Source organism: Carlito syrichta, unplaced genomic scaffold, assembly GCF_000164805.1.
Source record: "Carlito syrichta isolate Samal-C Ts95f unplaced genomic scaffold, Tarsius_syrichta-2.0.1 Scaffold315198, whole genome shotgun sequence".
NCBI classification, from domain to species: Eukaryota; Metazoa; Chordata; class Mammalia; order Primates; family Tarsiidae; genus Carlito; species Carlito syrichta.
Genome location: NW_007259294.1, coordinates 929,761 through 955,173, shown reverse-complemented (window position 1 = coordinate 955,173; position 25,413 = coordinate 929,761). Strand labels below are relative to the sequence as shown.

General features: G+C 43.5%; 1 protein-coding gene across 1 annotated transcript in view; it reads left to right on the top strand.

Annotated features, from left to right (window-relative positions):
• The window catches only part of GAS7 (growth arrest specific 7), a 247,056-nt gene that overhangs the window by 142,891 nt on the left and 78,752 nt on the right, over positions 1-25,413 (top strand). The window contains exon 2 of the mRNA XM_008072471.1: positions 9,508-9,628. Coding sequence (XP_008070662.1) covers positions 9,508-9,628 — 121 coding nt within the window. The remainder of the gene's footprint in view (positions 1-9,507; positions 9,629-25,413) is intronic.

Sequence of the window (25,413 nt, the reverse complement as noted above, 5' to 3'; positions counted from 1 at the left end):
GCTTCCATCCTCACAGTCTGTTTCTCCTGCCTCTTGACCTTCTCTAGTATTATTTGGAATTTGAGACCCAGGTTGTGTTTTATATATTTTTTTAGGTTTTATATATTGATAATAGAGACATGCACACATTATTCTTTAACTAGATTTATACTTAACACATTTATACTTACACATTTATACTTATTTATACTTACACATTTTTGTAAGCTGTTTCAGTGTTTAGCCTTGGTCCTTCGTACCATGAATTCTTCATTCTTCTATTGTCTTAATCTTTCAGGCAGTTGAAGTATATCTTTTGAGTACTTTTACTAAGGAGGACATGTGAGTTGGTATTTTCTGAGTCTTTATCTGTAAAAGAATGTATTTCTGTCACCTTGTGAAAGACAGCTGGGCTACTGATGAAGGTCTCAATATTTTTCCATAATACACTGGCAGTTACAGAGAACTTTTGAATCCAGCCTTATTTTGATTCTTTCATTGGTCTTCTCACTTAAATGAGTATAGATCATTTATCCTTATCTTTGCTATGTAAATGTTCTATAATCATTTAAGTGGGATGTCCAATAAAATAAGATATTGTTAGGGTGTGTTTTCTTTTTGTCTTTTAAAATCTACTTTGAGTCTGGGAGCAGTGGCCCACACCTGTAATCCCAGCACTTGGTAGGCTGAGGTGGGAGGATCACCTGAGCCCAGGAGCTCAAGACCAGCCTGGGCAATATAGCAAGACCCTATTTTGGGGAGTAGGGCGAAGGGCACATAAAAACAAACAAAGGTGGCATGCACCTGTAGTCCCAGCTACTTGGGAGGTTGAGGTGGAAGGCTCACCTGAGCCTAGGCTACAGTAAGCCGTGATTATGCCATTGCATTCCAGCTTGGGTGACAGAATGAGATCCCAACTCAAAAAAACATGAAAATTCCATTTGCCTTAAACAGTGTAAGACCTCCCATGCTGCCCAGCTCGGGAAGAGATTTTTCCCCTATCAACCTTTGTTTATAGTTTCTTTTCTATTATAACTTTTCTTCTGGTCTCTTCTTCAGGAACACCCAGTACCTATATTTTGGCTTACTGTTCTGTCTTCCTATTTGCATTTTCCCCCGTTTTCTTTGCAATCTGGGGGAAAAAAATGATCAGGTTTGTTTTGTGCATAACTAAGTCACATTATTTTTGCAATACTAATTCTACTTTTTATTGCAACCAGTGTACATTTTCCTTCTGTTACAACCTTTCAAACTTCCCTGTAATTTTTATCATTTCCTGTTCTTTTTTTATATTTTGTTTTTTTAAACCAATTTGCCTGGCTTTGCATTTTTGTTCTCTCCTTATGATATTTTGCTCTTGTATCATAGATATCTTCCTACCCTATATTGAAGTTGCTAAAGAGTTTCCTGAAATGTTACTTCTAGATATCATGAGATCATGATTAGAGGTTTGTGCTTCTCTTGAGGCGTCTGGATACTGTTTCTCAATCTATTTTCAGCAGTTAAAGAAATATTCCATATTACCTCGTCTCCCCCTGATTTGTGCTGCTCTAACAAAATACCGGAGACTGGATAATTTATAAAGAACAGACACTTATTTTCCACAGTTCTAGGGGCTGGAAAGTCCAAAATCAAGGTGCCAGCAAGTTCGGTGTATGGTAAGGGCTGCTGTGTGCTTCCAAGATGGTGCCTTGTTGCTGCATACTCCAGAGGGGAAGAGTGCTGTGTCTTCTATGGCAGAAGGTGAAAGGGCGAGCTTCTGAATGCTTTTATAAGTGCCTTAATCACATTCAAGAAGGGGGAACCCTAATGGCCTAATCACCTCTTAAAGGCTTCACTTCTTAATCCTACTACATCAGCAACACCTGAATTTTGGAGGGGACACATAGCAGAGTCCATTCAGTAGATATAGTAAGAGCTGGGGTTTGTTCACAAGTGGGGCACCATCTCCTCCCTACAACACCATTCCTGTCTACTTGTTTGATGAAATAGCCTCCTCAAATCTTTTTGAAGCCTATAGTTCTGTTTCCATTCATTTGTTCATTCACTGGACTGACACTAAAGCTATGAAAAGGGGCCCTGCCTTCCTGAATTTTATAGTCCTTTTCTTGGTTGATAGGGCAGTTCTCCCAGCCCCTTCCCTCCAGGCCAAGTCTCTGAATCTCTGACCTTTTAAAGAACATGAAGGCAGGATGCAGTGGCTCAAGCCTATAAGCCTAGCATTTTGGGAGGTGGAGGTGAGATGATTACCTGACCTCAGTGGTTTGAGACCAGCCTGGGCAAGTTGGTGAGACCTCACCTCTATAATAAGTCAAAAAATAAGCCAGGCATGGTAGCATAGGTCTATAGTTCCAGCTACTTGAGAGGGTGAGGTGGAAGGATTGCCTGAGCCCAGCAGGTCAAGGCTGCCATGGCTGTGTGTGCACCACTGCACTCCAGCCTGGGTGACAGAGTGAGACTCCAACTCAAAAAAAAAAGAACATGAAGACACTGCCAGGGTCCAGTCTGTGTCCTATGAAACTACTTACAAAGACTACATTTCCCAGAATGCACTGTGCCATTGCCAGGGGTCCCCTGCTCCTTTCCCAATTATTTTCTGTGCATTGAAATCTCTGAATACATATAGAAAGGCTGCCAGAGCTAGGGAGAACAGTACTTTCACTGGTGAGACAGAGGAAGGATGCCCAGTATTCCTGGAGACCTAGGCTCTGAGGCTAGTGACGTCATTGTGGGACGTGGGGCTCTCCTCCTTGATTTGTGTCTTAACCCACAGCCAGAGGTTATCATTCCTTGGGTAGCTGTTCACAGCTTTGTGTAGGAGTCTGCCTGCTTTACACATGTGTCCAGCAGAAAGGCATGAAGTGGAAGTGAATTGCCAATCTCCAGCCCTACAGGGTCTTGGTCTTCCTGGTGGTCCTTTGCAGCCCTTTCAGTAACTGACCAACTCCCTGTTGAATGCAGAGCTAGGAGTAAGGGCCACCCGTAGCTGTTGGGTACAGGACTACTCAGGGCACACCAGTAATGAACCGGTTCCCAGGGACTGAGACCTCCCAGGCATACCCAGCCATGCCCGGGCTGCTTCTGAGTGTCCAGCTGCCTCTGTGGTTGGGAAAGGGATAAGTTGCTGGAGAGTCCTTTGTGGAGGAGCCTTCAAGCAGTGCCAATCACGGCACTGGGCTCATTAGCAGGCATTGCCATGGCAACGGGTCTGCCAGAAAGTGGCTCGTTAGGCTGACAACTTCAGAGCTGTTATATATAGATCTGGGTGTGGGGGGAGTGGGGGTGTAGGGCCCTGTGGATATGCTTTTCTTTAGACTAGTTCCTATTGCTTCTGGGTTTGGAGAGTGAGAAGACGCAGAGTGGGAGACCTTAAAACTGTATGATCTGGCTGCTAAAGCAAGTGTCTGAAGACCACCCATTAACACTGGCAAGTAGCCTTTGCTCAACGGCTTTAGGAGAAGGTAAGAGTCAAGTGCTTCTAGAAGCCTTTGGAGGGGGGAAGAGTCCCACAGGTGGAGGTAGCTCCCAGTTTGAACTTGAAGAGTGGTGGAGGCTATGGGGAGTGGAATAGAGGGGTCGGTACTATCTGGAGGCTGCAGATATAACCTTGTCTCACTCAGTCTATTTGAAGGGTCTGGGGCTAGGGAACGGGAACCTTTTCTTTGATAAGTAACCATGCAGCTCAACACTGTCTTCTTACAGATCATGCTTATAAAAATTTTACAATCTTGGTTTTCATTTCAGGATGTTTTCTCTCAGTTGCTGCCTCTAAAGCTGCAACGGAGGGGTTCCACAATACTGTGAGCATAGGACTCGCCCAGGGCTATTGTTAAAAATGCAGACTCCCAGGCTGCTGGTTGATTTGGGGGTTGAATCAGGCCCAGAGACATGCACTTTTAGCTCACCTCCCAGGTGACTGATGAGGTGTCCCAGGGTGATCACACTTTGAGAAACACTGCTGTAGCAGCAGATTTGTTTTTAATCACTGGGTGACTTTGCCTACCTGCTCCACAACCCCCCCCCCCAGGGGAATTAGTTAGTAGCCTCCATTAAGAAGAAAATTTTTTTGACTGTGTTGTTTTAAATAAGGAGACAAGGAAGTCAGCCTACAGTTAGGGAACGTGACGGCCTGGATGCGGGTGGTGATATTTTTGCACATCTCCAGGGAAGGCATATGCTCATTTGGGGACCGTGAAACAGGCAGGAGAATCAGGCCCAAGTTGTTTTCCTCCTTGGGTGGGAGCTAGGATGTCAGGAGGTACTGGTGAAGAAATTGAGCTATATGTAACTGGGAAGAGACACAGTCTGGATTTAGGTGACTGGACAGAAGTCTCTAGAACAAAGCTAATATTTATAAGGAGTTTGTTTTTACCATTTCATTAGCTGCACAACATTAGGCAAGTTATTAAATGCTATGAGTCTTGGATTTCTCATTTTAAAATGGGAATAAATGCCATGTATGAGGCAAGCTTGCTTAAAGATTAGCTACTTGTCTGAAGCACCTGGCCCAGTACATGGTGCACTGAAGACATTTGGTAACTGGTGGAAGTCATTGTTGATGGGTACAAATAGAATCTGAGCTCAGATATTTCTTGAGTATCTTCTAGACTAGGGTTCTGAAGTGATCTAGGAACCTCTTCATATTACATGTGAAGTAGGGTGAGTGTGTATGCATACCACATACCCATTTGGGGGGTGGCAGGAGATCTATAGCTTTCCTCAGATTCCTAGAGGATGAGCTTCCTCAAACTGTTGAGCAGGTTATCTACTGAACAAGGGGGCTCAGATGAGGGAGGAAAGAGAAAGATTGAAACTGAGTCTTACCAGGTGCGGTGTTTCACACCTGTAATCCCAGCACTTTGGGAGGTGGAGGCAAGAGAATTGCCTGAACCCAGGAGTTCAAGACTAGCCTGGGCAATTTTGTGAGACCTTGTTGCTACCATAAATAAAAAAATTAGCCAGGCGTGGTAGTGCATGCCTGTAGTTCCAGCTACTTGGAAGGCTGAAGTGGAAGGATTGTCTGAGCCCAGCAGGTTGAGGCTGCAGTGGCCGTGAACCTGCCATTGCCCTCCAGCCTGGGCGTCAGAGTGAGACTCCAACTCACACAAAAAAAGAAAGAAAAAGAAACTGAGCCTTGCTCTCTGGCCTAGGGATTGGCCCCTTGTAGAGGAAGAGGCAGCATTTCGTGATTTTCATAAAGACACCTTGTATATTAGGTTAAGAATTTCTGAGTTGAAAGAAACCAATTCATTTCCTCCCACCTCCACCTCCACCTCCACCTCCACCCCTACTGCCTCTAATCTACTGTTCCTTCTAGATGGGGTCCCCAACCTCCTGGGCCAGTGTTACCTCTGCATCTAGTTCCTATTCCCATGGGAAAGTTACTGACAGAATAGAAGGGGGTAAACCACAGGACTAAGGAAGGGAAGGGAAGGATTTAACTTGGAAGGAAACTAATTAGAAGAGTGTATTTGGGAGAGACTTTAATTATTGGGTAGTCAGTCACCCTGTATCCTCGTGATGACTAGGGGGCAGCTCTCCCAGGAGGCCAGCTGCTCCTGCCCCTCCATGGCCATGAAGGATGAGGTAATGTTGGTGCTTTTAGCCTCTTAAATGAGGGCTTGAAGGTGGGGAGGTCTAATTTCTGCCTTCACCACATCTTCAAAAAAAATTTTCTAATTGTGGCAGAATACACACAACATAAAACTTACCATCAGTGACATTTATACATTCACAATATTGTGCAACCATTACCACAATCTAATTCTAGAACATTGTCTTCATCCCAGAAGAAAAACCTGTACTCATTCTCCCCTTCCTGACCCCTGAACTATGAATCTGTTTCTGTCTCTATGACTTTGCCTATTCTGGACACTTCATATAAATGGAATCATACAATATGTAGTCTTTTGTGTCTGGTTTCTTTCACTTAGCATGATGTTTTCAAGGATTATCTATGTCGTAGCATGGATCAGCACTCCATTTCTTTTTATTTCTGAATAATATTTCATTGTACAACTGTATTACCTTTTGTTTATTCCTTCATCCATTGATGGGCATTTGGATTGTTTCCACTTTTTAGCCATTGATGAATGATGTTGCTGTGAACATTCATTTACCAGTTTTTGTTTGCACGTTTGTTTCCAGTTTTTTGGGTCTATACCTGGTTGTCTCCATGTCTTTTGACTTCCGACTTATTTGAGGTCAGCCGCCAGGAGGAGCTTCTTTCTAAGAGAGGAGGAAGGCAAAGAGACTGTGGCTGCCTCAGGAGATGATGGCAGAGCAGTGTGATGGTGGCAGCAAGCAGGACCCGTGGCGGTGCAGGTGGGGGATGTGGAGGTCACCTTTGCCACATCGGTTGAACCAGGAAATAGGTCAGGCTGGCCCAGGTGCCCTCCTCTCTTCTTTTGGCACCTTGTGGCCCTTCCTGGTTTAGTTTCGGGGTACCTCCAACCTTCTGTAGGTACCTACTTTTCCCTGTTGGGGGAGAGCTCCTTGGTCATCAGTGTCCTCGCATGTAAGCTGGGGCTGCTTCTTTTAGATAAATTAATCAGAGACAGTCTAAAGAGAAATGCGGGGAAAGGACAGCATCATTATTTTCCTTGGGTGTGGCACTGAGGGTCAGTGCATAGGTCCACTGGTTCTTCAACCCCTGTGACGAGTGTTCTCCTCACATCTCAGCCTTCTCACCCTTCTCACCAGGACGCATTAGCCAACGCCTTAAGGTGTTAACCTCCTCAGCAGGTGTTTGCCTTTTAAGTTGGGTAGTCTTGGAAACAGAAAACTCAGAATGACTGTTGATGGTGACCTTTCAGACACCCTGATGGTCAGGTTGGGGTAGAGGTTGGTGTCATGATAGACAGAAACTGTGTGAAACCTGGTCTCAATCAGCATTTAAATGTCCCCCTTACAATGGGAACCCCCATTCATTGAGCATTCCTGGGGGCAGGCACCGTCCTAGGTGCTAGGTTTATTATTGTTAATCTCCCCAATGTCATCCACGACTGGGCTCACATCATCATCATTTTGAGTTGAAGTCTCACTCTGTCATCCACACTGGAGTGCAGTGGCATAATCATGGCTCACCTCAGCCTTGACCTCCTGGGCTCAGGTGATCCTTCTGCCTCAGCCTCCTGTGTAGCTGGGATTACAGGTGTATGCCACCACTCCCAGTTAATTTTTTTATTTTTTTGTAGAGACAAGGTCTTGCTATGTTATCTAGACTGGTCTAGAACTCCTGGGATCAAGTGAGCCACTGTGCTCAGCCTTGGACTCACATTATCATCCTCCGTTGTATAAGTGCAGAAATAGCCTAGTGCGTCATTTGCCTGTGGTCACATAGCTACAAGTGACCGAGTCAAGATTGGGACTGAAGGTGCTTTGAGCCTGAGGGCTGTTTTCACTGTTCCTCTGGGTCCCCCTCACTGAAGCCCTTTGCTGGCCTGTAACAACTTCCCATTTCCTCCCAGGTTATTTGGACAAGCACCAATATGGCCTTCCCATATTTGACTGAAAGAGAAACTACAATATTTCACTCAAGAAGAGGGTTCCTGGCATCCTACCCTTCTGGTTCTAGAATATTTCTTTTTTTTTTTTGAGTTGGAGTCTCACTCTGTCGCCCAGACTGGAGTACAGTGGCCACTCCTGGCCACCACAGCCTCGACCTGCTGGGCTCTGGTGATCCTTCCACCTCAGCCTTCCGAGTAGCCAGAATTACAGGGGCATGCTACCATGCCCGGCTAATTTTTTTATTTATTGTAGAGATGAGGTCTCACCTGCCCAGCCGGGTCTTGAACCCGCGGGCTCAGGCAATCCACTCACCTCAGCCTCCCAAAGGCGCAGGATTACAGGCTGAGCCACCGCGTCTGGCTTCTAGAATATTTCTTTCTTCAGTCAAACACTCGTTATTAATCCCCCAATCCCCTTATGCCTACTTTACTCCCAAACCCACTGGCCAATATGTACATGTCTTGTACATGGGATACTTCACACACACACATGCACACACACCTCGTTATAAGAATATTTCCTGACTGTCTTCCGATCCAGGAGAGACCAAAGCAGTGTGTGGAAGCCCAGGTAAACCTGCTTGGTGTGTGCTTGTGCTTAATGGATGTATTGTACTGGTGAAAAGGCAACCTGGGAGGACACTGCAGTGTGTTGGGCCTGGCTGCTGGCCACCTCACCATTACCTACTTGCTTAGAAGAGAAGACAATCATCCATATGGAATCAAAGAGGCACTGTGGGTTAGCAGGTGTGGGAGACAGACGCGTCCAGGGCATAGGGGAAAGCTTTTAATTAAGTTGTGAAAATTTTTAATGAAACATACACTGCGGCTACACAGAGGGTAGAAAGGAGGCTGTGTTTATTCAAAATCCCGGGAGCAGCTTGGATTTACTCATTCTCCCCAACGACACACCAGGGCACCGCAGGAAGCCGCAGCACATGACTGTGCAGCCTTCACAAAGCACAAGAGCAGCCCAGGAGCTCCTGTTACCTTTCAGTCTCTTATCTTCTTTTCCTAAGCAGGGGTCATCAGTGAGGAAAGAACCACTGCTGTGGGATGCTGAAGACATTTGGGAGCCGATTACCTTTAATGTGTCTGAACTGGCTGCTGAGAAATTCACGGCCACTCTCTCTATGTGGCTGCAATTCTGATTTTCTTCAAAAAGCACAGCAATCGTGTAGGCTCATGTGGACCCTCTGTTTTTTATTTTTGTAACAACTTTTATTTTTGTATTTATTAGAGAAAATTTAGATGGAACCGATGAGTAGAAAGAAGGGAATAAAAATTGCCACAATTCACCAACTGGGAATCACAACTCTTTTAGCCTCTGTGTCTACTCTCTATCTAGTTTCTTTATATGCCATAACATTTTTCTCTGATTTTTAAACACGAAGTGTAGTATTGTGCCTGGTTAAAAGAATCAAACCACACGCAAACATATTCGATGTTGTCTCCGAGTCCTAGGTCTTTTATCCAGACTGATTCAGACACTTGGCAAGAGAAGCTCCATCCAGCTCTCCTAGACTCTTGGCGTCATTGTAGAATATTTTGCATCTCGCTCTGCGACAACTTGCATTAATTACTTCTGCTAGGTTTGCACAGCAGGCCTGGGGCGTCGTCTGCTGCTGGACTCTGTGGTCAGGGGATTTGGGGCTTCAGATTCCGCAGCGGGAGCTGGTAGAGTGACGGGGCCCCTGAAAGCACAGCACCCCTGTGAGTGATTTTCTGGGGAACCAACTAGGAGAAAGTTTAACTCTGCTAGCTGAACGGCATTTCTCCTCTAGGAAGCTGTCCCCTGTGCAGTGTCTCTGAAATCACAGATGCTTCTCACCCCTCATGTTAATACAGTCCTCGAGGCCACACATGTGCCGCCTGTGACCTCCCCCCAGGGGTGTCTGTGGACCGTGCACTTCCCAGTGTCAAGTTATTCTAAGGTGACTTCATCAGCCTTTGACTTCCTGGCTTAAAAACACTTGCAGAAATGCCACATGAGTGTGACCTTCTCTTTCCTCTCCAACAGAAGCCTGGAATGGTCCCCCCTCCGCCAGGAGAGGAAAGCCAGACTTTCGTCCTTCCGCCTGGCTGGCAGAGCTACCTGTCGCCTCAGGGCCGGCGCTACTATGTCAACACGACCACCAATGGTGAGTCCTGCTCTTGGTGCCTCTCAGGGAAGCATCCTGCACAAGCCCCCTGGGGTTCTGTCTCTCTGGAAGGGCAGTTTTTTCCCTCTCTCCTCTACCCCTCTGTTTTGGTGCTTTTTTTCCTGAAGTGTGTGCCCAGGACTTGCAGTAGAGTCTTGCTTTCCCCACAGTGCTGGGTGGTGGGATGCTGAGTCTGGCTCTATAGTTCTGGGAGTATGTTCTGAGGCTAGGCTGCGGTTCAATGTTTGGGTGGTCCTTGGAACCTTACATCTTATCTTCCCTGGCTATCTTTGTTGATCCAACCTCATCATCTGGGGCTGTGTTTTCCAAACACTATCTCAGAAGCTTCTATGACCAATAGCTGGTTTGAATAAAATTAACCAGTTAAGCTACTACATGATTTCTTGGAATTTTGAATGTACCGATGTTATTAAATCTTTGAAACAAGAATTGTAAATGTAAGGCTTTCTAATTTCAATTCAATGTCTTTTTCCTTAAGTGTCTCTCTGGCTGACATTTCTCAGAATACTCTTTGGGAAATATCGCGTCTACCTATGGATTATCTATCCCATCAGATAGCATAGACTCCATGTGCATTTCTGAGTTGAGTAGGACCACACTTGAATGCTGTGAATTAATATGGACTTCCTGGGTCTTCAAATGACCTCAAGACCTCCAGAAGTAGGCTGAAGATGATCTATAAAAAGGTTGCATAGTGCAGCAGATTATGTGACAAAGTGAGCAAGGGGCACTGTTGCAGGCTGTGGTCTAGGGCAGGGCAGGGCAAACCAGCTAATAGCCCTGTGTTCTGAGCTCCATGACTCCCCAAGGAAATTACCTTGGGGAAGTCATTAAAACAGAAGACTGAGCAGACTGAGTACTGAGAGGGCCCAAACCAAGAAAAGTTAGATTTGGTGGGAATCATAGGCATGCGTGCCAAAGGCAGAATGTGACGTCCTACCCAGATCCACTTGCTGACTCAGCCTTGGCCTCTAAGTTCTTTCCTCTGCCCACCTGATTTCATGACCACCTCTTTCTACCTTGGGGGATCATTCATGTAGCTTATGATTATGAGCCTACACTGGGAGAGGTCCTGGTAACAGGAGAGCCAGCTGCTGTTTAGAGGAGACACAAAGAAGGCTGCTGACAGCTGCTGTTCTGGGTGGCTGGCTTATTTATATCCCCTGGCAACCTGACCTTCTGAGAGCTCAAGAGGGGTGGTGTAAGTGAAGAGCTAACGGAGTTTCTAGGAAAAGAGAAGTAGGACTATTTCTAACCGTTCTAATCTTACGTTTCTCAAAACAAACACATGAACAGCTTTGCACTGTTACCCAAGACTCGAAGTTTCAGAGGAGAGTGTGTTTATATGCAGCGTCCATCTGCAAAACGCAGAATTGAGGCCATGGGATCTTGAGATCATCAAGAATTTGAATCCATTCTTGTCCTGAATTAGCTACTCTATCGTGAAGGGACATGGGGGAGAAGGGCTTTCTAAAATCAGCATCTGTTTGTCTTTTTTTTTTTTAATTAGAGAATAGTATATTTTCAGGGTAAAAAAATTCAGTACGTACAAAAGGTTTGTAAGTAAAAATCCTGGTTTCATTTCCCCAGAGCTATTTATCATGCATATCCTTCCAGAGAATCATATTCTTGCACATTTAAACATATGTACACTTTTTCTTTTTAAAATAAGTTAGAAAATATCATCTATATGTCCTTTAAATTACTTTGACAATGTGTTGTAGATGCCTTCCTATACTTCGTACTTTTTGGTCTAATTCATTCTGTTTGTTTATTCTGAGTCGGAGTCACCCAAGTTGGAGTGCAATTGCATGATCACAGCCCCCGCAGCCTTAACCTGCTGAGCTCAGGCAATCCTTCCACCTCAGCCTTCCAAGTTCATGGGACTACAGGCACGCACCACCATGCCTGGCTAAGTTTTTGATTTATTGTAGAGACGAGGTCTCACCATGTTGCCCAGGCTGATCTTGAACTCCTGGGCTCAGGCAGTCCTCCTGCCTTGGCCTCCCAAAGTGCTGGGATTATAGGTATAAGCCACCGTGCCCAGCCTTCATTCTTTTAATACCTATGTAATAATCCATTGCATGAGTATGCTACCGTTAAGTTATCTAGCTCTCTATTTATTCATGGATACTTAAGTCACATTTTGCATCAACAGACACTGTTTTTCTGGAACTCAGACCTGAGTATATGCCACTGGGTCAGAACTTGCTTCAAGGTCCTGGATGTCGTGAGCCCACGGAGGCTCCAGGCCAGGGGGTCTGCAAATTTTTCCTGGAAAGGACCAAGTAGTAAGTAGTTTTAGGCTTTGAGAGTCATATGGTCTCTGTTACAGCCATTTGACTTTACTGTTATAGCATGAAAAGAGCCATAGATGCTTTGTAAATAAATGAGTGTAGCTATGTTCTAGTATAACTTTATTTATGGATGCCGAAATGTGAATTTCAAGTAACTTTTATGTGTTATGAAATGTCATTTTTCTTTTGATTATTTTTCATCTGCTTAAAAATGTAAAAGATGATCTTAGTTGGCAAGTGCCCTGGGCCATCTGATAATGGGAGTGGGCTGGGTTTGCCCACAGGCCGTGACCCCTTCTCTGGGTTATCTTTCGGCCACTGGAGGACCATCCTTCCCCTTCTTGTTTATGCTGAGGGCATGATCCTCGATCTTGCTTTCTAGATACATGCCAGTTTTATTCATTAATTGCTTAATTCATTGTTTATCTGTCTGATTGATTGAATCATTCAACACATAGTTACTGGGCCTCAAATATGTACGGTCGAGAGAGTATTGAATATTGGGGATATAATAAGAAGAGTGAAACATCCCTGCCCTCAAACGACTTATCTTCTTATAGTAGAAGCAGATTTTAAATGAATACCTGTTTGATTACAATCATGAGAAAGGCTGTGAAGGAGAAGTACCCCTGGGGGCTCAGGGGTGACTTCCTGGAGGAGGAGGTATCTTTCAGCTAGATGGGAAGAGTTTGGGATAGGAAATGTCTCCCTGACAGCAAAGAGCCTGTCATGTTTGTAAGGGTCATGCAGGCCTTGAACATCATATTAAGGATTCCGCTCAGTAGTCTAAGAAAGAAGCAAGCAGCTATCTTTCTGACTCTCCTCTGGAATCCTTTCTTAGACCTGTTTTGTTTGGCTGCTAAGATATTTTTATGATTTTTGAATCTGACTGCCTTTCTGCAGGAAAGTATCTATCAGAATAGTCACTCATTCTTCTCATACCTGTGTTTATCTTACTTCTAACTCCTGGAGGTACCTAAGTTTGTGTCTCCTCACTGCTGGACCAGCTGCATCTGTTTCTGCATGGACTCTTGCTGAAGCACTCCTCCTCCTCCCTCTCCAGCTGGCAGTTCATCAATATGCCAGATTAGGGATTAAGGGAGGAAGAAGACTAGAAGTGTTTGAAAGAAATGTAGAAAAAGAGAAAAGATGAACGTCCTGCTTAGAACAGGGACCGTGCTTCCACAGCTCTTCCTCTTTGTCTGTCTGCCTTTCTTTCTAATGCTTCTAGTCTTCCTTCCTTAATCCCTAATCTCTTCTTTCTCAGAGGGAACTTGGGCATAATAGTGTTCTGTCCCGATTTTATACCACATACAAATATAACCAGGTGGTAATTTAAAGGTTTAATTTTCATGTGTATCATCTTGGCTTGGCTACTGTGTTTATTTTCACATCCATTTAGGATTTTATGGGTGAGGTTGTCACAGTGCTAGCCACTGGGCCAGGCTCTGGGGATGCAAAGTCAAACAAAGTGCCATCTCTGCTTTCAGAGCCTGCAGTTTAAATGCGGCTAGAGAAACATATAAACCTATAAGTGTTATGGATATTAGCGTGGACATTGGGGGGCTCAAGGAAAGGTTTAGTCAGCTTTATTTGGGTAATCAACCAAGCCTTCAAGGAGGGGCCCCTTGACGCAGGCATTCCCAACTGAGGTTACTGCATGAGCAAAGGCAAGGCTGATTTGTGTTTGGCACTGACCAGGAACAAAGAGGTGAGAGGGAGTCAGCAGTCCCTTGAGGCATTTTGAGGAGTCAGGTCTTTATCCTGTGGGCTGCGAGAAGTCATGGAAAGTTTCTAGGCAGTGGCATGACATGATCAGAATTTTGTGTCAAGGTTGCTTGTGCAGCAGAGTGAAGGCTTTTAGGACAGGAAGCAGGGAGCCCAACGGACTAAATGAGAAGAGAAATAATGAGGTCAAATACCAATTCTACAGCAGTGACTGGAGAGAGGGTAGGAGCTGATCTGTCAGACAGGATATGGCAGGTCAGGGACAAGGAGCACTCAAACTCCTCCCGGTTTTCTGCCTTGTTGATGGAACCATGCAGTGAAAGTAGGGGACACGAGAGAGGCACAGGCTTGAAAGAAAGAAAATGAGTTCATGCTGCACGTATGGTTCCTTGGGGGACATTCAGAGAGAGATGGCTAGCATATATTTGGATGGATGGATCTGTGACTCAGAGGATGTCTAGGCTAGAGATGGGAACTTGGGGAGCCACGTGGGTGCACAGCTGGCACGCATAGCAGAATGGATTTCATCCTTGCTTGGCCCCTTTGCCTGGTCACTGTTGCATACTGACCAACCTGCCCAACCACACGTGGTGGCCCAAGATTTATGCTTCATGAGCAGAGAGATTAAATTGGGAGGATGCAAAGATCACCAGGGCAAGCCTGTAGGAGGGAGACTTGCCACACAACATTTAAGAGAAGACCCAAGGAAACTTTGCAGGAATTGTCAGGAAAAGGTAGTGTCATGAAAGGCAAGGAAGAAAAGACTGTCAAAGAGGAGAAGTCAGAGATAGACTGAAATACAGATCAATCAGACTTATGGTAGGGACGCTATTTTAAATCACTGGGAAAACACAGATAATTTAGTAAACTATGTTGGACCAGATGACTGACAGGAAGTTTCCATGGGTTTAGTTAATGCACAAATGCGGTTGCTTTGTTATAAACTCACCAACATCATCAGCACATGCTCCATGAGACTTCGGGAAGTCCCCATATCACTTGTTCCCCCACAGCTTGTGATTCTCCAGGGGATTTCATCATGCAGAGTGGCCTTCACTTCAACCTCAGGAATTCCAGTTTCTCCGATATCATCAGGAAATTGCTTGTCGTGCACTGTCTAGGAAATTGTTCCATTCCCATCGAAAGTTGACTCTATTGTGAAAAGTTGGGATTGTGTTTAGTTCATGAATAGTGAGTTATTAGCAGAAGCCTACCCTGTCACAGACCTGAGCTACTGTGAAGTTAAGCTAGTTAAGTCTTAGTCTGTGTGGGCTGCTATAACAAAATTACCATAGGCAGGGTGGCCTATAAATAACAGAAGTTTATTTCTCATAGTTCTGGAAGTTGAGAAGTCCAAGATCAAGGCACTGACAGATCTGGTGTCGGGCGAGGTCATGCTTTCTGGTTCATAGAGGGCTACCTTCTTCTGCATGGTGGAAGGGCAGATAAACTCTCCTGAGCCTCTTTTATAAGGGCACTAATCCTTATATTTTTATAAGGGTTCTAATCCTTTTATGATATTTTATTTTTTTATTTATTTATTTATTTATTTCAAAATAAAGTGTTTTATTGGATTGGAAAGGACATTTCAGGCTAAATGCTACATTTTATTGCAGAGCATATTCACAAGTAATCACTCATAAAAACCTAATGGTTACAAAGATATTTTTCCTCACATACAAAGAATTTCTTTTCAACTAGTCTCAAAGTTTTGATTTTTAAATTTTCAATGTTTAGGTTTTGATTTCTTCTGAAATGGCTTATTTTAAAAATTCATAGCTCTAAAATTTACCTCTTTCAAGAGTAAAACTGTTTTATCAATTTATACAATTATTTATGCCTATGTGGACATTTTCAGGCTATATCTATATAAAAAATTAATGCATTTACATTACATCAATTGTTTAAAGATAACTATAATTTGCTACATAATTAGCAGCTATATAGAAAATCCATACTATCCATTCTGATCTGCTACCATCCACCTTTCGAAATTCTTCACTTTTTCTTTTTACAGCAGGTGTTAAAAGCCCAATACAGTATAGCAAATACTTAAAATATTTCTATATGCAATACTTTAAAAGTATATTTTCTAAAATTGACATATATCCGCTATTACAAACAAACCAATTATCTTAAATAGCCTTTTTTTTTTTTTTTTGAGTTGGAATCTCACTCTGTCGCCCAGACTAGAGTGCAGTGGCCGCTCCCGGCCACCACAGCCTCGACCTGCTGGGCTCCGGCGATCCTCCCGCCTCAGCCTTCCAAGTAGCCAGAATTACAGGTGCGCGCTACCACGCCCAGCTAAGATATTTTATAATACATGAGTCTGGAGTCCTCATGACTTAACTACATCCTAAAGGCCCTACTTCTTATTACTGTTACATTGGAGATTGGATTTCAACACATGAATTTTGGGGGGACATAAACATTCAGACCATAGCAGTGGTAAGAGGGACCTCTTACTTACACAACTGATGATTAGATTCCAAAAGATGTAGCACAACGTTGTTTGTTTCATTTATAACTGGGAGGCCAGATATGCATGCCTAATCACTTACCAGTGAGAGGTTATGGGTATTCAGATCCTCTTTTTGGAGAGATACTGACCTATGTTGTTTAGGATACATTTTTGACATTTGGACATTATAGGGGTATTTAAAGCTAGTATTGAAGGCCAAGATTAGTTTTGTTTAATGTGTAAGTCAGTATTTTACCTCATATTTATGACTCTTTGTACACTCTAAATTCAGTAGTTTTATTTCTTTTATTTTATCTTTATCTTTTAATTTTAAAGGAAGAGGATCATTTGAGGCAGCATCTTAATCCTTTTTTGATAGAAAGCAGAACCTGAGGCAAGGATTAAGTATTAACACCTTATTTAAGAGATATTCACCCAGAGCAGTGAGGGTGGATATGAAAGGGAACTGGGGCTGGGAAGATGCCACATGGTGCTGGCTAGTGTTTGCAAGTGAGTTGCTGAGAGACACAGCAGGTTGTCCAGTAGGTGTGTTCACTTCTCAGGAAGGGCTGCAAAGAGGAACTGGGCCTTGGAGTAGTTGGTAGGAAAGCAGACCTGTTTTGTCTGCTCATCTCCCTCTTGTCTCCTATTTCCCAATGGCCAAGCTTATCCTCTTAGAAAGCTATTTCCCTACATATTTGGGTTGTATTATCTGACTCCGAGCTGCCTCTCAGAAAGCTTGATTCTACCCTCTGGAATAATGCTTCATCCAAGCCCAAGGTGAGAGGTAAACAGAGCATGAGTGAGGTACCAACCAAAATAGAAAGTGGCTGTTAAGGGAAGTATAAGGAAAAGTCCAATTTCTATGTCCCAGTGCAGAGACTCTCCTAGAACTAAGTGCTGTGGTGCACATGTCTTCAATGTCCAGATGACTTAATCATTTTGTTTTTTGTTTTTTTTTGAGTTGAAGTCTCACTCTGTCACCCAGACTGGAGTGTAGTAGCCGTTCCTGGCCACCGCAGCCTCGATCTGCTGGGCTCTGGCGATCCTTCCGCCTCAGTCTTCCAAGTAGCCGGAATTACAGGCATGCGCTACCATGCCCGGCTGATTTTTTGATTTATTGTAGAGATGAGGTCTCGCCAAGTTGCCCAGGTGGATCTCAAACCTGCGGGCTCAGGCAATCCACTCACCTCAGCCTCCCAAGGCACGGGATGACAGGCTGAGCCACCGAACCCGGCGACTTAATCATTTGTAAAAGTGGGTTTCAGTGGCCAGTGACTCTTACTTCATAATCATCTGGGGGAGACCTTCGAAGTCCTCTAACGCAGGGTTGGCAAAATACAACTCATGGGCCAAATTTAAGTTAAAGCCCATTTGTATAAATAAATCTTTGTTGGAACACAACCATGCCCTTTTGATTACATATTGTCTATAGCTGGTTTTACACTGAGATTGTAGAGTTGAGTCCAGACAATCCCCAATTTGAGAAAATTGTACTTAATTATTTTTTTTTTACTTGGTATGAAAGTGATACTGTACTTAAGTAGAAACCATACTTCAGTACAATATTCAAAAAATTACACCAACTATTCAACACTTTACTGTTTTTGCCCAGTGTAGGCTAATGGAAGTGTTCTGAGCATGCTTAAGGTTTTCTGGGCTAGGCTATGATGTTTGGTAGGCTAGATGTATTGCATGCATTTTCAACTTGACATATTTGCAACTTACAATGAGTTTATTGAGATGTAGCTCCATCATAAGTCAAGGGGTATCTGTAGTTGCAGAGACCATGTGACCCTCAAAGCGGAAAATATTTACTATTTGACCTTTGACAGAAGACATTTGATGATCCCTGGTCTTTGGATTTCCACATAAGGAAATGGAGTCAGCCACATGGTAAGACTTACTCCAAGTTATCTGGCCATTTACAAGGAAGCTGGGTGTGGTGGCTCAAGCCTATAATCCCAGCATTTTGGGAGGCGGAGGCGAGAGGACTGCCTGAATCCAGGGCTTTGAGACCAGCCTGGGCAACTTGGCAAGACCTTGTTTCTACAATAAATAAAAAAATTAGGTGGTAGTCCTCACCTGTGGTTCCAGCTACTTGGAAGGCTAAGGTAGAAAGATCACATGAGCTCAGCAGGTTGAGGCTGCAGTGGCCATGGGCATGCCACTACACTCCAGCCTGGGCGACAGAGTGAGACTTCCTCAAGACAAAGCAAAACAAACAAACAAACAAAAAAGCCCTGCTATGACTAGACCCCCAGGCTTCTAATCTTCTCCTTTTTGCCTCAGTATTCGGAAGGAGGGGCATGGGTGGGTAGTAACTTAATTTAGAATAAGAATGAGTTTATAGGTGAGTAGATAAAGAAAAATAATCTGAAATAAAAATTATTTTTAAGGAAAACCTACTCATCTTTTTCAGCCAGATCCCAGAAGTGCTGGGAATTGTTCTTAAGGACTTTTGACAAAGAATCTATGTCTATAAATGTTTTGTTGTTTGTGAGTGAAGCTTGAAGGACTAAACCAGGCTTTGAGCTTTGAATTCATTTGCCAAATAGTCAACAATTTTCTTGATTTCTTGTTTCAATTTTTTTTTTAATGAGTAGGTTCCCATTTAATTTTATTATGCCAGGAACTAATGTGAGTTTCTAGGTAAGTTTTCCAGTAGAACACTTTTTAAAAGGGTTTTCTGAGCTTTTCCTTGTTACAAATAATTGGATCCTTTTCTAACTCCCCAAATAGAACAGCTCTGAAAATTCCTTGTTAATAAAAATTGCCCTCAGAAGGTTCTACACCCAGAAGCATTCGTCTATTTTCTTCTGTCCATCTGTATTGAGCAAATGTGAGACTAAAGAAATGTTTGCATCGGCCACATTTGGTTGATTAAATTAGTGTGTATGTATGGGTGTGTGTGTGTGTGTGTGTGTGTGTGTGTGTGTGTGTGAGAGAGAGAGAGAGAGAGAGAGAGAGAGAGAGAGAGAGAGAGAGAGAGAGAGAGAGAGAACGAGCACACTAGCCTAATTTATATGAATCCTGATTTGGCTTCATTATTTTTCTTTAATGGAAGGCTGTTAGACCTTAAAGCTTACTATTAATCTGCTTCTGTGTGGGTTTTGTTTTCTCTTCTAGGGCATCCATTCTAATTTGTAATGTTTAGGTAGTATTTAAGTGTATAACACACCCCTCATTTTTCACTAGTTTTGAAGACCGATACTCTCTCATTTGTGACAAATGCCAAGTGGAGAGTCATTCACACTACCAGTGACTTGAAGGCCCACATATGTACAAAGACAAAAGAGACAGATTTTATTGTTTACTCTATTCTGGGAAGTTGAATTACTTTGCAAAAGATTGCTTATTGGTAAACAATGTGAGAATGTTCCTCATTGGCTATTAGCTGTATACAGCTCAGATATAGAAGTGGAACAAAAAGGAATGTATGGAATATGACCCAGCAGTTCCACCCCTAGCTCTATACCCCAGGTAACCATTGAAAACATATGTCCACATAAAAACCTATGCATACCCAAGAGGAGACCCCCCAAAACCCAGAATTTATTTATAAGAAATTGTGTATTTATCCTTATGATCACCTTCAAAGTACTCTTTGATACAATACAACTATCAAGGTGTTTTTTCCACTGCTCAAAACAGTTTTTGGACTCATTAATTTTGATGCCTTTTAGTGCTTCTGCCGTTTTTTGTTTTAACTCTTCTACATCAGCAAAATATTTCTCTTTGAGGACATTTTTCATCTAGGGAAACAAAAAAAAACGGCACTTGGGATGAGATTGGGTGAATAGGCAGGGTGGAGCAAGGGGGTCATGCCGTTTGTGGCCAAAAAACTGCTGAACACTCAGGGTGGGATGGGCAGGTGTGCTCATAAATCACCCATCATGAAATGGGCCAATGCACTGAAAGAATCTTAAAAAAAAAAAAAAAAAATTCGGTGAAGCTGAATGCAGCCTCTTAACAGCAACGCTAATTGGTACACTGATGCCAATGGGTTCCTAGAATACTTACTTAGTGGGGGAAGCCTGTACTACGAGGGAACTGTCCTCCAAAATATAACTCTGGGTGTTCTGGGCGACATCCCCCTATATGTTCACGGCAGTATTATGCATAGTGGCCAGAAATGACTCAAACACCCATCAACTGATGAATGGATAAGCAAAATGTGGTGTATCCATATGATGGAATATTATTCATCAATAAGAAGGAATGAAGTACTGATTGATACATGCTAAAACATGAATGAACCGCAAAAACATCATGCTAAGTCAAGCTAGACACAAAAAGCCACATCCTGTATGATTCCATTTATAGGCAATGCCTAGACTGAAAAAAATCCTACAAGCAGAAAGTTAGATTAGTGGCTGCCAGGGTCTGGAGTCTGTGGTGAATGGAGAGTGACTGCTCATGGGTATGGGTTTTGTTTGTTTGTTTGTTTTTTGAGGTGATGAAAATAGTCTAAAATTACATAGTGGTGAGGGTTATACAGCTCTCTTAATATACCAAAAACCATTGTATTATATGCTTTTTGAGGGTGAATTTTATGGTATGTGAGTTATATTGCAATAAAATTGTTATTAAAAACAGGCATGTGTGGGCATGGTGGGCAGGCAAGTTTGTGACTTTCTTGGCATCCTTCAGAACTGTTCCTTAGATGTCAGGGAGTCTTTCTGCTTGATTCCCAAACTTTGGGTAGCATCAGATGCACCTAGGAAGTGGAGTTTGGTTAAAACAAAGAAACAAGCAAAAACAATACACAGATCCCACCACAGATCTACTGAATCAGAATCTGCTATTTGGAAGGAGTAAAAAAAATTTTACTTTACATTGTTAAGTGTTTTCTAATGGTCCCCATCTACTTTTTACTTGCAAGGACATTTAGTAAGAACAAAATGGGTAGAGGCAGAGTCCATGGATCAAATATTATAAAATTGAAGAGCAAATATAGATCTAATTTTCTCTTGTACAAGTGTAATGAGAAACTACAGTTTTCTTTAAACAGGTACATATGCACGATAGTCCCAAGGTTATAAAGGTTATATAACCATAAACGATTTTAGAATCTCATGGAAGAGCTACCTGAAGACAAATAATAACTCAATTTTATGGTGACAAGATTTAGAATGAGTATAAAACTGCCAAGAAAGGCCCTTCACCTGGCTGGTGTTTATATTCTTAAGTGTTGCCAGGGTAGCTGACTTGCGTGTCTTTTCTAGCCTTTATTCTTATTTTTATAACATAATGTAGAGGCAGGTCCTACATTTTCAAAACTTTTGAGTCAATAGCTCAAAAAATTGTTTTGATCTCAGCATTTTGGCTATTTTAAAAAAAAGAAATACCCACAGACTTTTAACTTTGTTTCTAGCTAAGGCTAAGTCAAAGAATTAGGTTTTACACCATTTTCATTTGTGCATTCTGCATGTGGACAAACCTCGCTGCCTTCGAGGAACTTAGAGTCTAGGGTGAAACAGTTCAGGCCTTGGGAGTTTGGAGGAGTTGTCAAGTTTTTTCTTTCTCTGGAGACCTTTGGACTGGGGTATCCTAACCTCTGCTTGGGTTAGGAAGCGTGTCCCAGTATATAGTCACTGTCTCTTTACCTTGCATTGCACTGAAGAGACCCGGTGGCTTAGCGGAGTCCAGTGGGAGGGATCTGCCAGCGAGGAAAAGATAATTTGTAAGGATCTCTACCAGCCATTTAGATCAACCAGTACTCACTGATTAAAGGCCAGAGAAAATGCAGGCCGACTATGAATTGTGTACCCATAAGAAATGCTGTTTGCGTGGTTTGAACTCTTTTTTCAAGAGTGCTGGTCTGTGATGACTGACTCCCTAAACAAATGACATTATAATGTCTCAGGAGGCAGGGAGAAGGGGACAGAGGAGATGGCAGTCGGGCAGGGTCAGGACCTCTGGAATCCTGGTGAGCTGTCCTGCCAAGACACAGATAGATGTCACACTCTGTATTGTCTTCAGGCTAAAGACTCTTCACAGAAGCATTTTATTCTGTCTACACAGTACTTTAAAATGTTCAATTAGTTGCTAACATTGTAAATTTGCTTTCTGTTTAATAAACATCTGAATACCTGTCTTCTTTCCAAGAATCCTAAGATGTGGCCCCACCTGGTCCACCTTCCTACCCGCACATAAGGCAGTTGAGAAGGTTGCCACTACCTGCGATGAAAAACAAAACAAAACAAAAACCACAACTCAGTTGGGCTTCATGGATGTATTTTCTGTGTCCAGCTCTGTAGGTGAGTTTTGGCCCTGTGTTAGAGGGAGCCTCATGGTTCTGCATCCAGTATTGCAGGTGAGGGGCAGGATCACACAAGGTCAGAGAAATACTTTCTGAATGCACTTGGAAATGGAAGTTACGAAAGGGGACCAAGCAAGAAAATAAAAAATCTAGGGCGAAATGACTCACTATCAACAGTTATGAAGTATCAGTTTCAAGAGGGATCTTAAAACTCATCCCACTCTCTGGCTTTTTCTTGCGCTCTCCTGTGTGTTTGGTATATTTGTGGCAGGAATTGCCTTTTTGAGGTTTGTATGAGCCTTTGGTTGTAGCAGGACGTTCAGACTCCCGGGAAGGGCAGTCTGTTCAGATATAACTGCTGCAGCTGTTTTTAAAGGGTTAGATTCCATGGAGTCAGTGAAATGCCTAGCACGAATGGAGATTATCTGTAGGTTATATTCTAATAAGTGAGTGGGCAAGGACCATGTGAATTGATTATCAAGCAACAAGTGTTTGCTAAATGCCTTCTCTGTGCCCGGCTCTAATTATCCACTTGGATGGCTTCTTACATGAGTGGTGTGGGCGAACACAAAGCAAATGGCTACTTGTTTGCAAAGACTAAATGCTTTCTGAAGTGGATATGAGATTGTTAAAATGAGACTTTCCTTGTGGGCTGGAGTCAATTTTCTTTCTTACTTGAATGCACCCCTGAAAGTTCCTTCTGGCTCTAAAAACTTGAGGAAACCAGGAGTCACAACCCCAGGGTTTTCATCACCCATGACTGTTTGAGACTGTGCTTCCAAATGTAAAGCTGGCATGATTTCCTGTTGATGAGATCTTTATTGTTGGAGGAAGACCACAGAGTGGGGTAACAGCTTTTTTGTTATTTCAGTCTGAGCTGGATTCCAAAGTAGGCAGTACTCATTCAAGAGGTGTGGGAGGAAGAAAACAGGGTGAGAAGTTAGTCATGCAAGATGCCAGTGTTTCCTGCATGCCCACTCCCGAGTGCTGTGCCCGGCAGCGCAGAAGGTGCACTGAGACCCACAGAGGGTCTTGTCATCCCTGGGCAGATCATGGACTCTGTCGTGCACAAAGTAGGCATCCTGGAAATTTCTGTGGACTGAAGTGCCTGCCCTCTCGCCGGCTGTAGTTAACACCTATCTGTACACCCAAAGATACCCTCAGCCCCAGGAGAACCAGCTCCTGTCACAACATGGTCTGCCACTGGCATGGATTATGGGACTGATATGCTAGAGTAAGGGCCTGTTCCCTCCCCTAAAACTTGGCATTAACCCATTTGGCGGCCAGATTGTAGGGATCCAGTTGGGGGCCTTGGTGACTAGGGGCACTTGGGACAGGGAGGTTGGAGCGGAAGCAGCTCTTCTTTGCTGGCTAATAGATTTCTTGTTACCCCTCAGGGCTGTGCCAGACACTCCCTGCTGCTGAACCACCAGACTCCTCTGTCTCTTGTTTCTCCAAATTTTTTGCCCCCGGATCAATGTCCATGTGTTAGCTGGACCTCCATCCCATTCTCCCGCCATCCCCAGCCAGATCCAGCCTTCTGCTTCCTCTTCCAAGTTGAGTTGTGTCCCTCAAAAGATACTGAAGTCCTAACCCCCCCCCCCTCATACTTTTGAATGTGACCATATTTGGAAATAAGGTCTTTGCAAATGATCACATTAAGATGAGGTCTTACTGGAGCAGGGTGGACCCACATCCAATATGATGGGGTCCTCCTAACAAGGAGAAGTGTGGACTCAGACACAGACACACATAGAGGGAAGATGATGTGAAGACCCAAGGCAGAGGGCACCTGTGAGCCAAGGAATGTCCACAAGCCAGGAGAGAGACCTGGGACAGATTCGCCCTCACATCCCTCAGAATGAACCAACCCTGCCAACACCTTGACTTTGGACCTCTGCTCTCCAGAATTGTAACACAATACATTTCTGTTTTTTAAGCCACTCAGTTTGAGTACTTTGTTATGCCAACCCCAGGAAACTAATATATCTCCCCTATCCAGGTGTAACATGCCACTAGTGCTTCTTTCGGGACAGTTTAGCCAAACCAGTGGTGTTGTGCCCTCTGTGATGCTGTGGAGAGGTTGTAGTCTGTCCTATACATCTCCTTTTTTTAAAAAAAAATACTAAAAATATACTTTTTTGTAGAGTGTCTCAATATGTTCCCAGGCTGGTCTTGAACTTCTGGCCTCAAGCAATCTCTCTTGCCTCAGCCTCCCAAAATGCTGGAATTACAGACGTCAGCCACCACCACACCTAGTATGTCCCCTATATCTCGATTCCTGGCGTGAGGTCCAGCTAGCATGAGCAGTTGGAAGGGTAGCCTGCTTCCACATTGCACTGCCAGGCCCTCAGTGAATATGGGGTCTGAGTTCTTGCTTGAAAGAGCTGTCTGGGTACCACAATTATGGTAGTTCCAAGAGAAATTTATTTTTCTTTTCTTCTGATTTTTGTTGTTTTGGTGCAAGCTGCACTTCTAAAACAATTCTGCACGTCTAAAACAATTGATTTTCAAATACTTGGATCCTTCTCTTGGCTGCTCTTAATTATACTAGAAAGAACTTGGCCAAAGGTCCTACCTGCAGCTCTGCTCTTTCCTGTTGGATTAAGTTCTTTTATGCATCCGCAGGATCCTGGGATCTCAGTTCCCCCATCTCTAAAGAGAGAATCTAGTTCTGAAAACCTTTCAGTCTCTGTGTTTTCCCCTGAGGCACAGACCCTGATGGCCACTCAGCTCCGCACCTCCCTTCTCTACTGATTCCTGCTGACTGGGTGCTCCCACAGCCCCATGAGGTGCTGTTGCACCAAGTGGAAGGTGCTCGTTCAGTGTTTTGTTCCAAGTCATGGGATTCTCTTTTTACTTTACTGTGTTCTGTAACATTTCTTTTTTGGGGCCTGTATTACTTTTCTAAGTAGGATAAAAATAATTTCTCTGAAATAGAGGCGAGGACTTGAGCTTAGTGCTAAGGTTCTCTCTTTTGCTTCCCATTCCCCACATAACACTTCATCCTCCT